Genomic DNA, 24293 nt, shown 5'->3' on the forward strand with positions numbered 1-24293 from the left:
TGGGGTATTTTTTGCACTTTTAGGGTGGATTTACAATATTTGGATGGAATACAATATATCAATCCTGCTGAATTCAATAGATTTCACCCCATTAGAACAAGAACGGATTCTATGATGGATAAATTTAAGTGTTATTAAGTTTTACTAAAAAACTGTAGAAATGTCTCTGTGCATTATGGTAAAGACATAAATATATTTGTTGTTCAGGGTGTCCTTCCACATTAATCCTACAAATATAGCTATTTTGCTAAAATAATAACATCATCATCAATAATCAAGTATTTTATCATTTTGAAAAAATCTGTACTCTCATCGCTAAAACGGTTCTTTGAATGGAAATTATCTGTGACCTGTTTTCTTTTTCTTAGCTATCCTAAACAATCTTCCACCTGCTGTAAATTCTTCAAGCATGGTAGGTGCCCCATTGGGCCAAACCAGAGTTGACCCTTCCTTCACAATCTCATGTGATCCTATCTACAGAAAAAACATGCACAATTCTACTCTATTGAACAGACATACACTGTCGTTTAAAAGTTTGGGATCGTACAACTTTTTAAATGTTTTTAACGTTCTCTTATGCTCTCCAAGGCTGCATTCATTTGATTAATGATACAAAAAAAACTGTAATATTGTGAAATATTATTACAATTTTAAATAACTGTTTTCTATTTGAATATTATTATAAAATGTAATTTGTTCCTGTGATCAAAGCTGAATTTTCAGCATCATCATTACTCACATGATCCTTCAGAAACAATTATAATTTGCTGCTCAAGAAACATTTATTATTATTATCAATGTTGAAAACAGTTGTGTACACATTTTTTTTTTTCAGGATTCTTAGATTAATAGAAAGTAAAAAAAAATGAATTTTTCTGAAATAGAAATATTTTGTAACAAAAGTTTGGGGTCAGTACAAATGTATTTATTTTTTTTGGAAATAAATTAATGTTTATTCAGCATTAAAATTAATCAAAAGCAACAGTAAAGACATTTACAATGTTACAAAAGATTATTTTTCAAATAAATGCTGTTCTTTTTAACTTTTTTATTCATCAAAGAATAAAAAAATAAAAATATAAAAACAGTTTTCACCAATGATAATAACCAGAAATGTTTCCTGAGCAGCAAATCAGCATACTAGAATGATTTCTGAAGGATCATGTGACACTGAAGACTGGAGTAATGATGCTGAAATTTCAGCTTTGCATCCTTGGAATAAATTATATTTAAAAATATATTCAAATAGAAAATATAGATAATGGGCCCTATCTTGCACCCAGCGCAAGTGACTTTGTACACCCACGCATGTATCATTCCTATTTTGCACCCGCGCAAAGCGGACTTTTCCCTCCACAGACGCACGTCGGTAAGTTAGGAAATACACTTGCGCTCCCAGGGGCGGTTCAGCGCAAAGAGGAGGCGTGTTCCGGCGCAAACATTCCCTCATGCTATTTTACAGGTTTAGAAAACAATTGCGCCACTAACCAGGAAAAAATTGTTTAAAGTCAGTGGCGCGTTGCGCATGTTATTCATATGCTATTTTAAGGGCGCATGCTTGGCCATAATCAATGTAGCGTGTGCACAACGCGCACTTTGATTCTCTCATCTACACAGAAGCAGCAGTTTTCATTTTTGCAAATCATACATTATTACGATAGATAGATAGATAGATAGATAGATAGATAGATAGATAGAGAGATAGAGAGATGTGAGATGTCGCTCTGATTGGTTTATTTCACGTTACGCCCAAACCACACCAATGAATAATGAAGCTACTTCAGACCAACCCCTTTTAGATTTGCGCCGGGCGCAAGAGGCATTTATCCCGCCGGGAAAATAGCAACAGTGCCGAGAACCGCCCACAAAGTTACTTGCGCTTTGCGCTTGACACTTGCGTTTCAGATCGTTAAAATAGGGCGCCAAATGTCACTATATTACTGTTTTTACAGAATTTTTTATTAAATAAATGCAGCCTTGGTGAGCAGAAGAGACTTCTTTTAAAAACATAAAAAAATATTACAAACCCCGAACTTTTGAACGGCAGTGAATGTACACACAAACATTCATCTACGAAGAAATTCAGGAAAGGTGTTGTACTTGGCTTTGTCCCATGGCATGCTGTTAAAACATCTGAGGAAACACAATGCTCACAGTCTATAAAACTCCAAACCCCAGTACCAGAGGACTGTTTGTTCATAATATTTGTCACAGACAAGAAAATAACAAGCATTCCTTTCAACATTCCACTTAACCCTCTACATTGCAAGTAAATCACTTGCATATGGGAGTACATTTTGAGCTAGGCAAATAAATAATAAATTCTTAGATATCACTCACCAGTGATTGAGTTAGAGGCTAAGAATAAGCGTAGTACAGATATATTTTCATGTGCCTACAGTTGAACGTTTATAGTCTTTACAGTGCAGTTTAGAGTCTTGATATCAGTGGATAAGCAAAAAAAAATAACTTTTTTTTAAGGTGTCTTTGTTACAGTGTAATTATACATTTAAGTACTGTGTAATATTAATGAAATACATGTACTTACTATAGGATTAGGTTTAGGGTTGGTTGAATTTATAGTTATTATATAGTAACTACATGTAACGTGTAAGAAGGACACTGTAAAATAAAGCGTTACCAAATTGGTAGTAGTAGTATTTTATTTGTAGTATTGTTAGTTTTTATAGAAACACCTAATGACAAAAGATGTGTTAATCATCACTCCCAGCCCATAATTTCTACCATAAAAAAATAAAATAATATATCAAATAATATTGCATATTTGTAAAAATATGTGCCATTTTGTGAAGAGAAGCATATTTCAAGTCATTTATACATAAATCATTCATCATTCATGTGTATTTATATAAAGTCTGGCAAGTAAAAATTTAATAGCCAATGGCGATTCTAATGGCAAGGTATGCACATCATGTCCTCTGATTTAATGACATAAAATAAAAGAGAAAAAGGAATTTTGGCTGGTTTTGGTTAGAGAAAATAAACATACCAGGTGCTTCCTCCACAGGTACTGACGGCGCAGGACCAAAGTCTTCACCACCAGCATGCATGGCACACACGCCAAAGCTATCACCACCAACAGAGACTGAATCCCCGCCTATGCACACATAGAAAGAGATCCCCCAATCATTCAACCAGAACTCTATCCTGTTCTCTACAACCATTGTTTTGTGTAAATGTGGGCGTTACCTGCCCTCTGTACAGAGGTTTGTTGGTGGGGTCATTGTAGTTGAAAAGAAACATATTGATGAAGGCTATCAGTAGACTGGGAGCGTCTTTAGAGATTGCTGCATCGTAAGCAATCCACTTGTAGAAGATGAGCAGGGCCAGATAACCGAACAGACTGCTCATGAACACAATCTCAGGGATGAAACCCAGGAAAATGTTCAGAGGTTTCTTAAAGTACCTGTGAGACACATGGGGGAAAAAACTGCAGTTAGATAAAACTCTAGTGGCCCTATTTTAACGCTCTAAGCGCATGGTCTAAAGCACACGGGGCAAGTGAGAGCGTGTCCGAATCCACTTTTGCTAGTTAAACGACGGGAAAAATGGTCGGCGCACCCGGCGCATGGTCTAAAAGGGTTGTCCCTATTCTCTTAATGAGTGATGTTATGTTATGTGATGTTATGTTTCGGTCGTAACATGCAAAAAAACAGTCAGAGTCTCATCTCCCATTCCCTTTAAACACCAGTTGCGCTCGCGTCATGGCGGATTGCTATTTACATGGGGGAATTTGCAAGCGGAAAAACTGAATGCTTCTCTAGCGAGGAAACGGATCTGCTCGTGCGCGAGGTTAAAGCGCGCAAGTAGACCATCTATGGGACAAAGTGTGCGTGCGTTGTGGACCCGCCTATAGGCGCACTCATTACTAACGCGCTCTTTAAATAACAAAAAAAATATTGCTCCATTGACTTTAGACCAGGTTTCAGTTGGTCAATGGCGCAGTCTATTTCAGTTGCCTCAAAATAGCAACACGCCACCTGAACCTGAACACACACCTCGTTTTCAGACCAGCACGCCCATGGGCGCATAAATGGGTGCAAATGCATTCACTATTTAAACAATATAGCAGGACGTGAAAATGATAACTGTGTCGGGCTGAAACTAGCAAAAAACAATTGCGTCGCGCCTTGGCACACACACACACACACACATACATTTGGACACACACTTACAGGTGATTGAAGAGAGACAGCGAGACTCCAAACAACATGTGAATTACACCCAGGATTACAGACATCTTCATCTTAAACGAGTTCAGGAACGTCAGCTTATTTGAGGCAATATTCCAGATCTAACAGAGGAACATTAGTAGAACAGCATTATACCAGCATCTCTGTAGTTCACACACAATTTGTTGAAGATAAATGCTTCATTTTACAATTGAGATTTAAAGACAGCTATTAGGGAACTGCATTTTGGACATTTTTAATACTACAGATAAACTGCACGGTAAAAGTACACAGGAAGAGAAGGTCTCGTTTGTGCAATTTGATTTATTGATCGTTACATGCACATGTAAAAAAATATATTTTCCAGCTTTTTAAGTTTATATTTTGCACTCTCAAACAAAATCACCCTCTGATTTATTCATTATTTCCACATATGACTTTTCAAATTAACACTCCTGGTGAACACTCCTGTATTTCTTCATATCGCGATTCGAAATATTGTATATTTTGCAGAAAAAGTAAATATCGTAGTGTCAGGTTTTTCCAATATTGTGCAGCCTTAATATCTGTGTGTCTATTGTATGCATGGTTTTTGTGTGATGAGGCACATACCGGGTCAATGCCCAGAGGATACGGGCCACCAAACACGCCAGGAACAGTAGGGTTTAACTGAAGAACTGAGTTACTATCCAGAGTCTCAAATCTACAAACAAACACAGACAGAAACAGAAGAAACTTTTTGAATTTTGTCATTACTTTCATTCTAAATTCAAAATATATTATTTTTAAACTGTTTCACCGATTTAATGCTGTAAACTTACGTCCAGTTTCCCTTAGGGAAAAACATGGGCCGCACACTCCAGCCAGAACCGAACATGTTGATGGACTTGGAAAAGCAGTCATTATAAATCAACCCGGTGTAGACTGAGAATATCCCCATCAGAAGAACGATATAACGACCTGCAAATATCATGTTAAACATCTACTCACACACACACACACACACGAGACGTGAGATGAAAGAAAGAGATTTATAATATTAGTATATGACTATCTAAGGATAGACCTTTGAATTTATGATAAAAAAATTACGGTAACACCTTACAATATGGTTCATTAGTTAACATTAGTTAACAACCTTAGTTAACATGAACTAAGAATGAACAATACTTCTTCAGCATTTATTAATATTAGTTAATATTAATTTCAACATTTACTAATACGTTATTGAAATCAAAGGTTATATTTGTTACAAAGGTACATATATAATTTTAACTAATGAACCTTATTGTAAAGTGTTACCAAAATAACTTATAATAAATATTCATACAAATTCAGCATCTCTGAATATGGCTTTATGATTACACTATGATATATTGCTATATTACATAATTGTATGTTAAATACATTGAAACAGAAAGTTAGTTCTGGATATATTGAAAGGCTTGTCATTTTAAAATGTGAGTGTAAAAATGTAAATTTTAAATCCATTAAAAGATCATTATTAAAGGAGCTGTATGTAAGAAATGTATTTCAATTAATCATAAAATGGCCCTGATATGTCACTAGACATTAAGAAATCATGTTCATTTCAAATACTTATATCAATGACAACAGTAGTCCGGCCAGGATATTGTCATTTAAAAAGTGAAGTTGCAGCCCTCAACTGATGTTGATGTTGTCATGTTGTGTTTTGGCCTGATGCTCCACCCTCCATCTATCTACCAATCACGAAGTCAGTAGTGTTTTCGGCATCCGGGTTGCCAGCTCTGCTCTAGTTACCACAGCTAAGTAGCAGCCTACATTCCTGCTGGATCCTGCAGCCTATCTGGCAACCTCGAGTCAGGGGGGAGGGTAAGGGGATACACCGCTCTACAGTCATTTGAAAGTGATTGCAGTACCAGTTTTGGCCACAATCTTACATACGGCTCCTTTAACATACACTAACAACTCCATATTTGATTTCGACTTGATATAATCCATCTTTAATGTAAGAATTACTGAGAAGATGAGACCTCATTGTCACTCTTCTGAGCAAGCAGACGGGTCTCTCTGATGACAAGGTAAAGAGCTGCACATGTCATCAGCACGCCATGACCCATGTCCCCAAACATGACAGCAAACAGGAACGGGAATGTAATGATTGTGTATGGCGCTGCAAGAAACAAAACAGAAACAATCCAATCATACAACTATTAAAAAAAACCTAAAAATGTATTGCTGGAGAAAAAGTGGACTGCAGATTGCTAAACTAAATGGTAAAGGTATGGTTATTTACAAAATATCCTAATGTTTTTTTTTGTAAAATCGAACAATTCTTTTATGAATGCATAAGAAATACCTGGGTTGATCTCTCGGTAGGTTCCGATGCCGTAAGCATCCACAATGTTTTGGAACCCTGAGGTGAACTTGTTGGTCTTGTTGAAAGTTGGTGGAGTCTGTTTGGTCTGCATTCGGTTTAAGATGGAGGGAACTGTGGAGCCACTCCGTTCCTACATGAATAAAATTGTGATTATATTGACAGTATTATTACTGAGGTATTACCTTTTCATTGTACACTGCCAATAACATCTACTCATTCTTTATTAGCAATATTTCCACATTTAAGTATAATAGTAAAAAAGTGATGTAAACTATGAAATAACACACATGGAAATACAATCAACTTCATGAGTGTCATGATCATGACTTGTTTTAGCATAATCCTGTAGATTTACAGGTTTTTAATATCATAAGAAAAGTATGTACGCTTTGTGTCCGAGCTTTTGACTAGAAGTGAATATGCAAAGCATATTGTTTTCTTGCTTTCATTTGTGGATTGAATGACTAAAATAAATCATATCTCAGAGGTCGAAATCATCATGAATATTACCCACCGTTCCCCTCCGCAGAGCGAATTGAATGGAATCGAGGTCAGAAACGGGGCACCAGACCTCAGCGATCAAACATTTCTGAGTGACATCGATATTACAGAGGTTCAAAGTGTGATAAATGGCCTTCATCTTCCTCACTTTGATGAACCACACACGTATGGTTTTCGCAGCGGCCTGCAAAACCCTCTGCCGGTGGTCTTCTGTTTGATTCAGTACCTATATGATTGAACACAGCAAACACTGTATGATTAGGGCATTTAATGCTATTTGAGTTGAGACAGAGAGAACCACAGTTGGACTGTGACATACCATCTGGAGGTCATCAATGCGGGTGTTGACACCCGCTGCCATTTCTTTCCTCTCCTGAGGGGTTTCAGGGCACGGGTACAGAGATGCACGGAACCTGGCGACCAGTTTAAAATGTTTGATTACCATTGGATAAAATGATAAGAATAATTCAGAAAAGACCCTGCTACATACCCTTCACAGATCTTCTTCACTCTGTTCTTCAGCTGGTCTCCTTGGAAGAAGATGATAAACACGGATTTGTGCACCTGATCACCCTGTGATAAACAAAGACCCACTTGATCAATATTTTATCACACTTGTAAATAAATGTCAAATGCAGACTTGATCACTAAATAATTCAGAATAAGAATAGAGACTGACTGTTGTGGGGTCCTCAAGAGGGTCCTCAATCTCTGCCTGACGTAAAAAGACATTTCCACGGCAGACTCTCCACAGCATCCTTTCAAACGTGGGGATTCTCTCACGGTTTATAACCCCAGCCACAAACCTACAGGGTAAACAAACCTGAATTATCAGCAGAGTACTTAGAGTGCACTTACTAAAGTCAATGCAAATCTGTTTAAAAAAACTCTGATTCTGAATTCTCTTCTAATAATACATTATGAAAGACATATTGTGCGCATATTGTGATCTCTTTGAATAGATAAAAGCTCTGATAAACAAAAAGGCTTGCCCACAACTGTACAAGAGTACTTACATGAGTAGGTAGCCTATGCACCAATTCCATTTTTTTTCTTTTACAGTAATTCCAGTGAAAATAATTTTTTTTAATCCTAAACCGACTATCATATTTTTTTTTATAAATATGTTCTAAAATATGAAATCTTCATTCCAAACAATAAAAGTTAATTCTTATGAACTCTGCAGCGACCAAATTCTTAAAAAGAAACATACAACAGTGAACAGAAAGAAAATCAAATCATTAAATCATTATTCACTGATAATCTCTCCCCCAAAATTCTCAAATTCCATTATAAATAGTAAAACACTAAATATTATTGATGTATTAAAATAAAAATATCAGTCTTTCCAGAGAACTGGTGCTGTCAAAAAAAGAATTAATAGTTGAATGATGAATGATGAATGGAATAAAGAAATTCCAGAAAACACCTAAATTGTCACACTAGAGTGGCTGTTGTAAAGCTCGCATGACAAAGGAGAATCAAAAATGAGAACAATATTTCTCAACAACACAACTACAGTAGGAGCATGCAGGAGTAAAGATAATCATAGAAAACAACCATATTAAACAGATGATAACCAACAAACTCAGAGTGCGAACTAAGGGCTAGCTATATATATAGGGAACAAACAAAATTAAATAAACGAGACACAGGTGCAAATCATAGGTAACCATAGAAACTAAGGGACATAAACAATAACTAAGGAAACAGAAACTAGGAGAAACAGGGGGTTCGTCTCAATCAATTCCTAAGCTTCCGGTGACATGACAACATCCTTATTGTACAACATCACAACTGGTATTTAAGAACAACAGCAGAACTGATATATTTCTGATATTACTTTTTAATGTTATTTAAAGTATATTATGATACATACTTTTCTTGTTACATATACATGCAACATTTTAGCCATAAATGCATTATAAATGTTAGCTAGATTTTGTTCGTTAACTGTCTAGTGGTGTATCTTTATTCTGAAATATAATTCAATTTTTTATAATTAAAAAAACATCTATCGTGTGTCATTATGTGTAGGGAGTTGGCGGACGTGATTTATGTTTCGCGCTTCAGAAATTCTGTTAAGGAAACATAGTGACTATCGATGCTCACTGGTTTTCACGGTGCATTGTGGGACTTTTTAGGAAGCGAACGTTTCAGTGCACTGGTACATTTTTGTGATCGAGACTCCCTGATCAGTGCCCTGACTACTGAACTAGGGAGCTGAACGGAAACAGCACAGAATATCAAAATTAAAGTCCACATAAAATAACATAGAAGACACATTTTTTCAGGCAGTTGACGAGCAAGTCTTGTAAATTAATCTATGAGTAAAGTATTTCCACCTGCCTTTACCACATATGTTGTTTATTATGTTATTGGCTTAATTTAATAATAATGTATTATTATATATAATAATTATATTATAATAAAACTTATATACTTAATATCATGGATGGGCTATTTCATTCTGGAGGTCCTGCAGAGTTTAGCTCAACCAACCCTGATAAAAACTCAACTGCCTGTAACTTTCTAGTGATCCTGAAGACCTTGGTTAGCTTGTTCAGGTGTGTTTGATTAGGGTTGGAGCTAAACTCTGCAGGACAGTGGCCCTCCAAGGACCGAAATGGCTCATCCCTGCTTAATATTTTAGTATACCTGTATGCATTTTTTTGTTTTGTTATTAAAATATAAGTTGTTACAATGGTATCAAAATTGGTATCAAGAATAGTGAAATTGCTCTGGAACTCACCCCAGTCGCAGTGGTGCACCTCGGCCAGCCTCACTGGGGTCCAGCAGAGATGACGATTCTTCCAACAGATTAGGATCCTCCATCTAAAAAGAGTCCGGTAGAATTTTATGTTAGGGTCAGAGGTGGTTTAGATGTAACATTTCAAAGTGGATTTGAAAGCCCTTTCCAATGTAGTGGACCAAAGGGTTAACTAACATCTCAAAGGGTCTTGAGTTTTTTTAGTTTCTCTCAGTGGATTGCTTTCACATTGCCAGAGAGGACAGGCTTACCTCATCAAAGAACTGCTGGGTACGTCTGAGGATATGCTTGAGTTCGGTCAGCTCTAGAAAGTTCTTCTTCAGGGCCTCTTGATTAGTGTTGATCTCCTTCAGCTCATTCTCCAGCTTCTCAAAGGTTGCCTGGTGATCAAAGATATAAATATAAGTTAAAAGAATAAATCGAAAATATTAATATTAATATATACCCAAAGTCTAACATAATTACCTCAAGGTCAATCATGTCTCGTGGGAATGGAACTTCAGGATTTTCACCAGTGTCCATAGTTGGAATGTTGGCTTTCTTAATCTCCTTCTCAACAAACCCTGCAGAACATGACACCAGCAGTGATGTATAATAATATTTAATAATTCCTTCTCTTTTATTATTTTTCAGAGGGTGAAGGGTGAATTTTTTTGTCTTGTTTAGTGGTGGATCTTGCCATAAGCAATATAGGCCTTAAGCAGCAGCGTTTTATGGCTGACCCCTTCCCCACCGAAAAAATTATATACAAAGTAGGGTAAAACAGGGCTGAGAGTTAAAGTGTGCTGAGTTAAAGGGCAGGTTTTATTTTATTTTCCTCTAATCTAATCCACTAGATGGAATAAAAAAAAATCATTGCACCACTTTCCACTTTCATCCACGTTACACTATGTGGAAATTTTGGACATGATCTACTATTTAGTTTAGTTTTTTTTTATGTAGCAAATGATAATCATTAAAATAACCACATACAGTACATTTTGTCTTTCATTTTTGTTTATAATTAAATCAACAGTTTTTCAATAACTGAAGAATATGTAAAAGTGTGGTATTTGGAGTAAAAAGCACCCCTGCTGTTGGGGCGAAATGTACAATAATTAACATGATAATAAATAGCTGGCTGACATTTCCAATTGTTGACATGACATGTTAAATTTAGATGGTTAATATAATTTATTAAGTAGGGTGTCCACAATAGAGATAATGATCATATTTATAATGAAACAATCATATTTAAAAATAGAATATGAATAATTGCATATTAATTCATATCATAGATTCATTTTTAAAGCAGTGCAAGAATCTTTATGAATTTTTTTTTTTACATATTTCTGAATATTTTAAATGAACATTTCATGACAAGAGTATTTATTTGAATAAAGTAAATAAAATAAAAAATATTTATCAAAATAAACAGAATATGGTAAAAACTTTGCTGAAGTGACTGTGTTTTAGATATTACGCAAACCATATTACTTTAGCTAAAGTATTTGTATCAATACTGGGGTCCTTTTACCAAATTTTAACATTAATGTATGAAATGACGAGAATGGTATAAGGGCCCCCTCACCATTTCATACATTTATATGATTTTTACACAAAACAAACCACTTTTAAGATTTCTTCCCTTTAAATTCTCCATCAATGTTCAATAAAAAGATATAAATATTTTTTCTGTAGTCATACACTATGAGATTGAGTAAAAAGCACAATGTGTGCCTTTTAGGCCCAATATAAAATAATAAATCACAACATATAATGTAACAGCGTATAAATAAACATTTATAATTTTTTTTATATTTTGGTATTTATCTTAAAGGTTCTGTTAGTGATGGTTTAGCGTAGTACACATAAAGGAATATGTGTTCTTTCTATCACACCTGACTGTCCACTATTTTAGCCAGTCAGAAACGCTCTGCAGCAGTTAAACATTCTGAGGACTCAGGATCGTTACTGGTCTTGGTGTATACAGTGTCCATGTGTTGATCCACTCACTGAGCTTTCTGTCCATCTCCTCACAACGCCTCACTTCATTCACAAACTTCCTCTGAAACACGTTCACATCAGGGTTGAGCTGAAAGAAAGAGGTTTGCACTCATTATCAACAGATATGATAGAGGACAAAATATGACAGAGGAGAGAGCAGGAAGAGAGAGTGAAAGCAAATTGTCTCTACTCACATCTCTGAACTGGACCATTCCCAGCTCTCCCAGTTCACTGACACAGCAATAGGCCGCTTCAGACTGGAGGAAGAGCTGGGCCAGAGTCATCTCCTCACTGCGGAACAACTCCCCCATGATGCTGGAGACCACAGGAACTCACACACGGATCAGAAATCAATCCCACTGGATACTTCCTGTCGGGAGAACAGAAGGACATTTTATGAATGATACAGACAAACAGAAAGCGATAGACAGACATCATTACTCCAGTCTTCAGTGTCACATGATCCTTCAGAAATCATTCTAATATGCTGATTTGGTGCTAAATATATATATATTTTTAGTATGATTAATTATTATTGGTGCCCAATGATTAATAATGATTCTTATTATAATCAAATTTATTTATTTTTTGCGGCTTAACATTTTTGTGGAAATCGGATACATTTTCCCCCAATATCATGAATAAAGCTCCATGATCAGCACTTATTTAAAAAATAATAATAATCTTTTGTAACAGTATAAATGTCTTTATTATCACTTTTGAACAATTTAATGCTGAATAAATAAATAAATTTCTATTTTTTTTTTATCAAATAACTGCAGCAATGGAGAGCATAGGAGACTTCTTTCAAAAACATTAAAAAAAACTTAATTATGTCAAACTTTTGACCAGTCATTGGCAGTTATAATGAATTAATTATATTAATAATTTAAATTAAATTGTATTAATTTACAAGAATTAATAGAATCTACCTTAATAGATTCAACTGCAGGCTTTCACAAAATTAACTGAACATTTGACATTTATTTTTATATCCACAAATTGTTCAGCTGACTGAAATAAAGCAATGAAAGTAATGACCATTACACTTTCTCGAATGATTCAGAAACCGAGGCTGCTTCTCTTCTCATAAGAGAATCTCTGGGCTGGGCACAGCATCTCTCGCATCTCAAAGAGCCGATTGGCTGAAAGCTCAGCATCCTTTCTGAATGGCTGATGAACTCAACACCCCTCGCATCTCTAAGAGGTGATTGGCTAAGAGCCTCAACAACGTTTGCATCTCTGCGAGCTGATTGGCTGATGCCTCAACATCTCTCACATCTCTACCGCACTGTCCTTCAGCTCTGAAGGACGCCATTACGCGCTCCTCTATCTATTGCTAACACTCATTTTTATCAGAGTTTTATCAAATGATATAATATACTAACAGATTCCGGCACTTGTGAAACGTCTAATACATGCATATTAATTTGTAAGATGTTCATTTTTGTTTAATAAGGCTACAGTGAATAATTTTGCCATCATCCCAAAATGTATTATAAATAGACCAGTTAGAGAAATAACACTCATGTAGTCGCATTTTCAGCAAAATTAAGTAAAACATTCATTCCAAATAGAACAAATGAACGCAAGAATTAAACAGTAAGTTAATATGCTCTGGAACGCAGATTTTACAATTCACTAATAACTAAATGCTGTTATCTATTTATTATTTCACACGAATATAACATAATATTGTAACCATAATCACAATCAGAGCAAATATTAATATATTTACCAATGCTATGGCAGACAGATTAGATTCAAGCATCACCTTCTCATTCCAGTGACCACAAATTAAATGGTTCATCCACTCATTTATGTCTTATACATATTGTGGAAGTGTTAAAAGTGTGTAGAGAAAAAAAAATCACAAATATGTAAAAGATAAACGCTCTCACCGTCCTCGATGTCTTCAGAGATCACTTCACCTCTGCGTCTGCGATGATGATCAGACGTGCTACGTGACGTCACGCCTGCTGCTGCTGTCAGGGTCACGTGATTTCCTTCTCTGTGTACATTATAATTTTTTTTTAAATGTTGGTTGTTCTTATTAACGTGTGCTTCAGCTATTAAAACCAACCCTTGGGAATAAGAGTTGGTATAGCCTTCTGTAGTACATTGTATTGATAAAATAAGAGGTTAAGTGGGTAAGATGAATCATCTTTACTGAAATAATTTAGGAACATGATTTGATATCTTAGAAAGACTTTTTTTTTCATGTCATGACAATGCAGACAGGGATAATAATAAGTCTATCATTGAGCCCTCCAAAACAGAATCTGTGGGTAAACCATTGGTAAAACATCTACTATAATGTAATATTTGTGATTTAAATATTAATATAAATTAATTAATATAATATAAATATAAATTAATATAATATACATAATTTGAACAATTGAAAAGGAAAGTATAATTAAAGGTATTTTATATTTAGAATAACCAATACTGATGGTTAATTCACATCCAGAAATTATGGTTGTACTGTAACCAGAAATATGTATTAAGAAAATAGGGTTCTTTTTCGTTTCATATTAACATTTAAAGGTGCTTTGTAGCCAAAAAATTCATACTTTTCTTGACATATACTGCTTTATGGAGCAAAAGAGAGATAGAATTTCTGAGTATTCTCCTTTTGACACTTATGACAATATGTGTCTAAAAGTTCAATAGTTAGCTCTCTGACTATTTAATTATTTAGCCATACAGTGTTTATGGGAATAGACCTTTCCTCTGTGTGGTCTGATAAAGACTGAACGATGCAGGTTTGTGTGAAACAGCGAAAGGTGAGAGGGCAGACCTCAGAAGAATGTAGCACAGACTCTGTAATGAACCTCTATATATTTAGAGTCAGAAACTACTGAAGAACCAGAGGTGAGAAACATACAAACGCCTGACAATTCACACTGACCAGCTGAAGCAAGCTGCAAGTCTTTCCTTTGCGTTGCATGGTAACTAAATAAGGCCATTTAAAAGTATTATGAATTTCATTACGTGTTAACTTATAATGTCAAAGCTTTGATATTTTAGAATGTTATTTAGCACCTGACAATCAAAGCTCTGAAGTAAATGAATACCTTCTCTGGCCCTGTTTACACCTGGTATTAAGATGCGTTTTGGTCGATCAGATTGCAAATGGACGAGGGAAACACATTCCCGTTTACACCTGGTGTTTTAATCCGTCTCTTTTGTCCACTTTCAGCCACTTCTGTCCTGAGTTCTTTGAGGGGAGGGTCTATAGGTGGGTAAATTTGTGTTTTTTCCCAGATATTTCGATCTAATGGATAAAATAAGCTTGCACTATACACTCACCTAAATGATTATTAGGAACACCTGTTCATTTTCTCATTAATGCAATTATCTAATCAACCAATCACATGGCAGTTGCTTCAATGCATTTAGGGGTGTGGTCCTGGTCAAGACAATCTCCTGAACTCCAAACTGAATGTCAGAGTGGGAAAGAAAGGTGATTTAAGCAATTTTGAGCGTGGCATGGTTGTTGGTGCCAGACGGGCCGGTCTGAGTATTTCACAATCTGCTCAGTTACTGGGATTTTCACGCACAACCATTTCTAGGGTTTACAAAGAATGGCGTGAAAACGGAAAAACATCCAGTATGCGGCAGTCCTGTGGGCGAAAATGCCTTGTTGATGCTAAAGGTCAGAGGAGAATGGACCGACTGATTCAAGCTGATAGAAGAGCAACTTTGACTGGAATAACCACTCGTTACAACCGAGGTATGCAGCAAAGCATTTGTGAAGCCACAACACGCACAACCTTGAGGCGGATGGGCTACAACAGCAGAAGACCCCACCGGGTACCACTCATCTCCACTACAAATAGGAAAAAGAGGCTACAATTTGCACGAGCTCACCAAAATTGGACAGTTGAAGACTGGAAAAATGTTGCTTGGTCTGATGAGTCTCGATTTCTGTTGAGACATTCAGATGGTAGAGTCAGAATTTGGCGTAAACAGAATGAGAACATGGATCCATCATGCCTTGTTACCACTGTGCAGGCTGGTGGTGGTGGTGTAATGGTGTGGGGGATGTTTTCTTGGCACACTTTAGGTCCCTTAGTGCCAATTGGGCATCGTTTAAATGCCACGGCCTACCTGAGCATTGTTTCTGACCATGTCCATCCCTTTATGACCACCATGTAACCATCCTCTGATGGCTACTTCCAGCAGGATAATGCACCATATCACAAAGCTCGAATCATTTCAAATTGGTTTCTTGAACATGACAATGAGTTCACTGTACTAAAATGGCCCCCACAGTCACCAGATCTCAACCCAATAGAGCATCTTTGGGATGTGGTAGAACGGGAGCTTCGTGCCCTGGATGTGCATCCCACAAATCTCCATCAACTGCAAGATGCTATCCTATCAATATGGGCCAACATTTCTAAAGAATGCTTTCAGCACCTTGTTGAATCAATGCCACGTAGAATTTAGGCAGTTCTGAAGGCGAAAGGGGGTCAAACACAGTATTATATGGTGTTCCTAATAATCCTTTAGGTGAGTGTATATGAACGAGAAAGGAGACTCCGGAAAAACATGCAGAGAGCAGCAGCTTTTGTTTCTGCTCTGACAGCCGCAAGACCACACCGAAGTTGATACTTGGTGCTTGGTACGTTTTCCGTCTTCAAACCAAACTTGCGTCTTCAGCCAACAAATTTAAAATCCAGCCTTCCCACAATGTTTACATAATGTGTCTTTTGTGGCTGTTCGAACACATTCGACTACATGAGCGTTTACACTACGAAAGCAATCCGGTCTAATGCGTTTTCGACTAACTCTGGAAATGGTAGAAAGTGGACAAGCTCAAAACGTTTTAATACGTTTTAATACTTCAAAACGCATCTTAATACCAGGTGTAAACAGGGCCTCTGGTGTTTAAAGTTTCACTGAGCTCATTTTTGGAGACACTCCAAATCCACAAAACCATTTTTCCATTCCACTGGAAAGGAAATACAGTAATGTTCTCATCAATAAATCTTCAATGAATATTACATTATTCTCTCTAAAATAGTATAGCATTCTATCAGTGTAGCATTCAGCTAGTTTGTTTGCACCATTTCTCCCTGCCTTGTTTGTTGTCATAGTTACTAATTTGATTTCATCATCTCATTCAGCTGTGTTCCCCTCATTATCCTGTGTACATAAGTTCTTGTTTCATTCTTTGGATGTCGGATATTGACGTTGGTTGTGTTTCCATGCCAGTCACTGGGTGTATTCCTGTGATTTAAAGACTGTGTTGAACTTTCCTCTTCCTTGTTGTGCATGTGATTATCATACCAATTTGTGACCATCAGTGAGGGATATGATGGAATAGTACACTTACTCGCACATGCATACACACGCAGGGCCCACACTCATACAGTAAGAGCTCAAGTTATTTTTGTAAACTCTTCCTTTGGATAGGTTTTTTTTTAATGTGCTGTATGGGAAAAATTGGCCTTTAGGGAACTGAAAAACCCTGCAGGTCTGGATGACATTCCAGCTCTCGCTGTGTCTGTGCCTGTCTAATACTGTTACACTCTCCAGAACCTCATGTTATCTTCACACATATACAGCACTGTCCCAGAGGGAAATTTTATTACTCAAGAGTTTGCTAAAAGATATTACGAGTTTGGAGTTTGGAATTGTTTCATATAAGTATTACCTTTTTCCTAATTCATCAGGAGGTATAAAATAGACACAGATTAGACAATTGTTGATATACAGTATAATTTACAGCTACAGTTTACAATTATTGCGATTAGATATATTTAGATATATATCAAATAGAGATTTGATTTGGCAGAATTTGATAAGAAATATTTGAGTTCACCCTTGTGAAAAAGATATATACACTTTAGAAATAGTTCTTATTACAGAAATAATATACTTAAAAAGGATAAGTGCAAACTGATGTTTTCAGACACTTAATTGCATGTAATTTACAGTTAAATGAAAATGTATTATAGTTTAAATTTATATTAAATACAATTCTAAAGTTGAATTTTAGAGTAAATTTTTTACCCTTAAGTAGGAATTTCAGAATTATTTCTATTGCCTTTGAAATTAGTGTACTGCCACATGTACTGATGCTGTATGTCGTTTCTGTTGAAATTTGTAAAGAATTGCACTTAATTGTAAACTTCAAATCTAAAAAAGTATATAATAAAAAAAAAACTGTACTTAGAGGTTATATAATATTAATAAAATAAGGCCAGTAAAGAGCCCATAAAGAGAGTACGCTTGCATGCCTGTTTCTTAACATTAATTTACACCTTTAAAGTACATTTTAAATAATGTTTTAATAACCTTTTGTGGTGCTGTACAAGGTTATGTCCTATTATTTCAGGGGTGTAGTATTTGTCATGGTCATGTGATATTGACAGCCACAAGGTGGACCATCCTTATGTAGAATAAAGGTGAACATGATTTCACCAAGTACAACATGTTCCTGGATCAACATTCCAGTCAACAATCAATCCAATCAGATTTGAGGGACAAGTTAACAGTTTATGTCAAGTTACCAGTACAACCAGGGTTAGGTTCTTCTACATCAGTATATTCCCCTGTGATTTTAGGGATAAGTTATGGGAAGGGTTAGGTTTAGTTGTAGGGATAGGGTTAAAGGACTACATTTTTGGATTGGAATGATGTTCCAGGATCGACTATATGTTGTTCCAGGAACATGTCTTACTTGGCAAAACCACAGTGAGCATAGAATAAAACACCTTTTTCTAGAGTAGATCATGGACTCTAAATGTAGACTTTTTTTTTTTTTACTATGGGGTCCCAGTGCAGGCCACAGGGTGGAGCAGTGCTCTCCAACACACTCCACACACACACACACGTAGAGCTACACACGGTGCAGGGGGAGTGTCAGTGGGTAAGAGGAAGGCAGCTGGCACGCAGCTGATTTGTCTGGAGGGTTTCACAGGAAAGTGTGGCATTCACGACCCAGCGCTCATGCAGTACAGACCGTCCACAGCCTACTTGCCAGCCTCTGCTGCTCTGGCCAGATCCCAAACACACACAGAGAGAGAGAGAGAAAGTGAGTGAGAGAGAGAGAGAGAGAGAGAGAGAGAGAGAGGAGAGCAGATGTGGTTAGTGTGACAGAGGAGGGAACAGTTAGGTGAACTCTAGAGGGGAATCCTGAGAGCAGATAGAAAGGCGAGTAAGGACACAGAACTTTCCACTGCTTTTATCCTTTCACATTCCATTGATTTTACTAGATACTTAAGCTTTTAAACATGGAAGTGATTCAAGACAGCCATCTGCACCTGGAGGTGCCTGAGCTGCACAAATCCCTTACTGAGATCTCAGAAGATGAAATGAACCTCCCAGGCTCTGATGATGAAGATGAAGCCAACACTGAGAACAAAACAAAAGATGCCGCTGAGAAAGAAGAGGCAGGTGAGGGAGAGAAAGGTGAGATGAATGGAGTCATGGTCCTGGCGCTGCTGGACAAAATCATCGGAGCCGTGGACCAGATCCAGCAGACGCAGGCTGGGCTGGAAGCCCGTCAAAAGGAGATGGAGAGATCAGTGATGGGCATCCAGGGGGAACTCACCAAACTGTCCAAGAGCCACACCACCACGGCAAACACGGTCAATAAGATGCTGGAGAAGGTGCGTAAGGTGAGCGTGAACGTGAAGTCGGTGCGGGGGAACATGGAGAAACAGGCCGGGCAGATCAAACGCCTGGAGAGCAACGAGAACGAACTTCTGAAGAGAAGAAACTTCAAAGTCATGATCTACCAGGTGAGGGGTGTGCACACAGACGACATTTAGTATTGCTCAGGATTCAGGAGTTCTCAGTTACATTTCAATGAAGCATCAACATTGTCTTAAATGTTTGTCTTGAAATTTTCTTTGATAAATAAAAGTGGAGACAAATGACAATTGTTGACATGCAGTAAGAGTATAGATCTAATGAATGCACAACAGATAGCTCATAGCTCAGATCTGGGAGGAAATTGATAAGAAACGTTATTGTTATCTCTTCATTGTTGAGATCTCTTCTCAAATTAGACGTGAGATTCCTGTTGTGTGTTTAAAAAAAAAAAGAGAAACAAAGTAAAAGTCTTTGTAAAAGTTATTGTAAAAGTTATTGGTGTCTGGGAGAAACGATTGGGATATTGACGAAATCTCGCTTGTGTTTTTTCTTTCCATAATTTCCAAAGATATTTTGTAGAAGACATCACAACTGTGTTTTTTAAATGTGATTTGTATAATACATTTGTATAGGGCTACCAGTGTAATGTAAAATGCAGGGTACATCACATGTCACAGTTAGTTGGTAGGGTGTGGCTTTGGGTAATGAGTATATCGGTAATACTTTAGTTTAGGGTCCAATTCTCACTATTAACTATAGTTGATTATTAGCATGCATATTACTAGGATATTGGCTTTTTATTTGTACTTTAAGCACGTATTAATGGCTTATTCTGCACGACCATATTCTACCTTACTAACTATTAATAAGGAGTAATTAGGAGTTTATTGAGGAAAACGTTGTAGCTGTTTGTTAATAGTGAGAACTGGACCCTAAACTAAAGTGTGACCAGGATATCTTACTATTATTAAATAGAACCATTTTTATAGTGGCACTAAAAAGTGTTTGCATACTAAAAATGCATGAATGCCATTGCATTACAAAAAAAATATCAAACCAAATGTCACTTGTTTTACAGAATAAAAGTATAAGCACTCTTTTCAAGCACAACATAACAAGAAGTTTAAGTGACACATACGGTTACACTGTAAGAAAGCAATCTGTGATTTTTTTTTTTACCAATACCCTTTTCATTAAATTTGCAGACATTTCATTCAAACCAAATGTGTGCTTCACAATACGAGTAAAACACTTGTGAAAAAATCTGTTTATTTGTTTATCTGTTTAAAAATCTTCCTATTAGTGCAGTACACTCTTTTTACAGACTTTTCTTGTGTAAAATTAAGTGTAAAAATTTAGTGTAAATTTAAGATTACAGAGATATTTGGTCATGTTTATTGTGAAATGTTGGTAGTTAATGCATAAAACAACACCTGGTTACTCTAGGACAACTGTGTGAACTGACCTCATACTAAAAATCACCACATGATTCAAAGCCATTGGGCCAAAAATAATAAAGGAATAATGACTTCTGAGAAGAAGCAGCATCTTTTATACGTGACATTTTGTTATCTGATATTCAGACATTAGGGTGTGGCTTAAAGGGATAGTTCACCCAAAAATGAAAATGTTGTCATCATTTACTCACCCTCAAGTTGTCCCAAATCTGTTTGAGTTTCTTTCTTCTGTTGAACACAAAAGAAGATATTTAGAAGAATGTTGGTAACTAGACAGTTGATAGTAGCCACTAACTTCCATAGTAAACAAATAACATAAAATAAAAATACTACAGATGTCAATGGCTACCATCAACTGTCTGGTTACCAACATTCTTCAGAATTTCTTTTTAGGTGTTCAACAAAAGAAAGAAACTCATACAGGTTTGGGACAACATGAGGGTGAGTAAATGATGACAGAATTAATTTTTTTGGGTGAACTATCCCTTTAAGTAAAAAAAGAAAAGAAATGCATTTTAAATGTATTTTTTATGTATTCTGATTTCTGAAGGAAAAAAACTGTGTTAGTGTGAACTGACGGCCACACATACTGTGTGTGTTCGGAGCTGGGCTACCTGCTGCCTTATAAAAGCAGGATTCTGTTTGATGGCCGCAGAATAAACGAACACTGACATGTTTTTACATGCATTCTCTCCCCAACACGGCAGTCATGCTGGATTAATGTAGAGAAGGTCTCTTTCTTTTTCTCAGAGATGGAAAATACCACAAACAAAATCCAGAGACTATTTTAAAAAGGGTGGGAGTGGTTTGTTAGGGAAAGAGGGAATGGAAGAACATGAACAGAGGGTAAGGACAGAGAGGGGAGTGGGAAAAGCTAAAGAATGGTAGCCTCATGCAAAAATAGTCAGAGAGATTTACTCAGACAGTCTGTCTGTAGTTAGAGGTTTTTTCGGCTGTATAATGCGATGTGTAATAGCTTGCAGCTTTGCACAGTGGCGCAAGAACATTCAGAGTTTCCACACAGTGAGTCAGAAGAGGCTGGAGCTGCCCGCCCCACGCACACACACTCCACTAATTACTCTTCCCAATATCCTTCCTTCGCTCATCAGAGAGGGAGGGTGGGTCGCTCACAGTTCCACCCTGTTATTTTGCAAGTTTAGGAAGATCAAATTCCACTCTTTTCATTAATTTGTTCCTTCATTTACTTACTCAATCCCTCTTCTTTTTCTTCTATAGTGAAACAAAGTCAAATATGCAAATAGATGTGAATACTTGGTCGATGTATTGTGAGCATCACATTATACAACATGCATTCTCGCTTTAGTGTCTTGAGTTGTCAGACTTTTGACTTTGCCATGGTGGTCTGCAGCTTATTTTGGCCAAGAGCAACCGGCCCACTTGAGGAATAGACCTTCTGACTGACATGCAAACAGCGAACTGTTTGCATGTCAGTAAAACTCTGTCTGACGCACCCACTGCTAGCCTAGCTTAGCACAAAGACTGGAGATAAATGGCTCCAGCTAGCATACTGCTCCCAATAAGTGGCAAAATAACTCTGGGGGATGAGCTAAAGTCCCAAAAAGTCGGCGTGTTCCTTTAAAACTCATCTTTAATCACCAAAATAACATATTTAAATGTTTTTTCATTGAAAAAAAAAGTATTCGTGCCTTAAAATAGCTTGAATGTAACTCTACACCCTTGCCTCATTTAGTATACTGTAGTATTCTATGAATATACAAAGTAGCCCCGCCTCCACTCACTCACTCACTCAGCTCAGAGATCCACTCGTTGATGATCACACGTTGACATGATTGATTACAAGGCAGTTTGTGAAGTCAGAAACGCGATTTAAAACCGCGATTTTGAGACTGTCTTTGGTTCACAGCAGAAAGTGACTTTGAATCTGCACATGGTTTGTCTTAAAGCATATTAAAAACACCACATAGACATATAAACAACATTAAAAGCTGGATTTTCACCACAGGAGGACTTTAAAACTAAAACTGTTATATCTTTCAAAGATTTGATGGCACAAACCAAATCGAAGTGACTAGTTCTTCCATCATAACAGTTGTTGATTGTGACGGTCAGACGCTGGCAAATGTTTGGCAATCGTTGAGCATCTGTTGGCCTAGTTTTTGTGGTGTATTGCGGTGGCACAACTAGTCTAATCCCCGTCTGTGACTTTTTGGCTGATTAAGCATGCTGAATTGGCAGTGGAGTCCATCAGTGACAAGAAATTACTCTGATTGGCTGTTCAGCTTAGCGAAACAGGTGCACAAGTAGAAAATTGTAAATGATGAAAGAAAACGGAAGTCGAGAGGACACACACAGAAAGCTTCTGTCATTTGCTGTGTCCAAATTCAAAGGCTGCATCCTTCGAAGGCCGAATTCGAAGGCCGATTGCATCACCACAACGCTACAAAGGCTATCCCAATTCGAGGGCTCCTTCAAATGAACCCTTCGTTTCGTGGGTAATGAAGGATACAACAGATGGACCTTCGCGGCCTTGCGTATCCCAGAATTCATTGAATGCAAGTGATGACAGGATTTCTTGGAGAGAAACTGCCGGATGCAGCCTTTGAATTGGGACAGCCATTGTATATCCGCTGTCCATGCTCTTCCGGTTTACCTCTTTGAAAGACAGATACAAACTACTGCCACCTGCTGGTACGGAGAGTTATTTCCTCTTCATGCGCGAATGTTCATGGTAGTTGGCTATTAGACGTCAGTCTTTGTGGTGCGTTAAAATTTAACATTTTGGCTCAGATGGCGATGACGTGAGGTGAAAAAACAGTTGTTGGCACTAGTTCTTTTATGTTGTTTTGGACAACTGACAGTAGAAAATAGTTTATGCTAATGTCTGCTATAGCACCCTTTGTGTAGCAATGGTAAGAATGCTTGTGTTGTGTTATAAATTGCATTCTGGTGCATTTTAGAGCACAACGTTCCTTGAAATCAGTAGGTAGAAGCGTTTACATTCAAAAACTTGTATATGTTTCAGGCCTAATGCATTTCATATGGAGAGTGCTGAACTCATCAGAGCCAAGACGTTTCAGCAATGGCATGCAAATCTAACCATTAGATAATTACATACACATCTGATTTGCATGTTCCACGGGTGTGTTGAAATGGTTTAAAGGACAAAGAGCAAACTAATCGTTTGTCTCCTTTAGCACAGTAGGCCAACTTTCCATATTTCATAATTTGTGAAATGTGTGTCTGACAGACACTCCAGGGTCACGAGTTAGAATGTGTTTAGGGAGTTTTTGTGTCCCTGCCCAAGGGAGACGCCCCTCTCTTCATAACCTTTAGCTCTTCTGTTCTGAGTGAAAGCATAATAGTTCATTCAGCAGGAACTGTCATGTAGTGTTGCCGAAGCTAGTTGACAAGCTACTGGAAGCTAGTCA

General features: G+C 37.0%; 2 protein-coding genes across 3 annotated transcripts in view; one reads left to right on the plus strand and one right to left on the minus strand.

The window, feature by feature from the left end:
• The window catches only part of atp6v0a1b (ATPase H+ transporting V0 subunit a1b), a 29049-nt gene extending 15268 nt beyond the window's left edge, over nt 1-13781 (minus strand). For both annotated transcript variants that reach the window (XM_082184972.1, XM_082184971.1), the window contains exons 1-17: nt 13714-13781; nt 12007-12182; nt 11822-11900; nt 10292-10389; nt 10078-10206; nt 9809-9891; nt 7736-7862; nt 7547-7629; nt 7376-7469; nt 7070-7282; nt 6535-6685; nt 6209-6348; nt 5015-5175; nt 4806-4896; nt 4197-4315; nt 3211-3427; nt 3011-3118 (exon numbers count right to left, since the gene is read on the minus strand). In XM_082184972.1, the coding sequence (XP_082041098.1) occupies nt 3011-3118; nt 3211-3427; nt 4197-4315; nt 4806-4896; nt 5015-5175; nt 6209-6348; nt 6535-6685; nt 7070-7282; nt 7376-7469; nt 7547-7629; nt 7736-7862; nt 9809-9891; nt 10078-10206; nt 10292-10389; nt 11822-11900; nt 12007-12123 (2010 nt within the window). In that variant the 5' untranslated portion in view covers nt 12124-12182; nt 13714-13781. The remainder of the gene's footprint in view (nt 1-3010; nt 3119-3210; nt 3428-4196; nt 4316-4805; nt 4897-5014; nt 5176-6208; nt 6349-6534; nt 6686-7069; nt 7283-7375; nt 7470-7546; nt 7630-7735; nt 7863-9808; nt 9892-10077; nt 10207-10291; nt 10390-11821; nt 11901-12006; nt 12183-13713) is intronic.
• Nucleotides 13782-18744: 4963 nt separating this feature from the next.
• The window catches only part of cavin1b (caveolae associated protein 1b), a 21676-nt gene continuing 16127 nt past the window's right edge, over nt 18745-24293 (plus strand). The window contains exon 1 of the mRNA XM_082184829.1: nt 18745-19572. Within this exon, the coding sequence (XP_082040955.1) occupies nt 19063-19572 (510 nt within the window). The 5' untranslated portion in view covers nt 18745-19062. The remainder of the gene's footprint in view (nt 19573-24293) is intronic.

This window comes from Leuciscus leuciscus (genome assembly GCF_965113295.1).
Source record: "Leuciscus leuciscus genome assembly, chromosome: 11".
Classification (NCBI taxonomy): domain Eukaryota; kingdom Metazoa; phylum Chordata; class Actinopteri; order Cypriniformes; family Leuciscidae; genus Leuciscus; species Leuciscus leuciscus.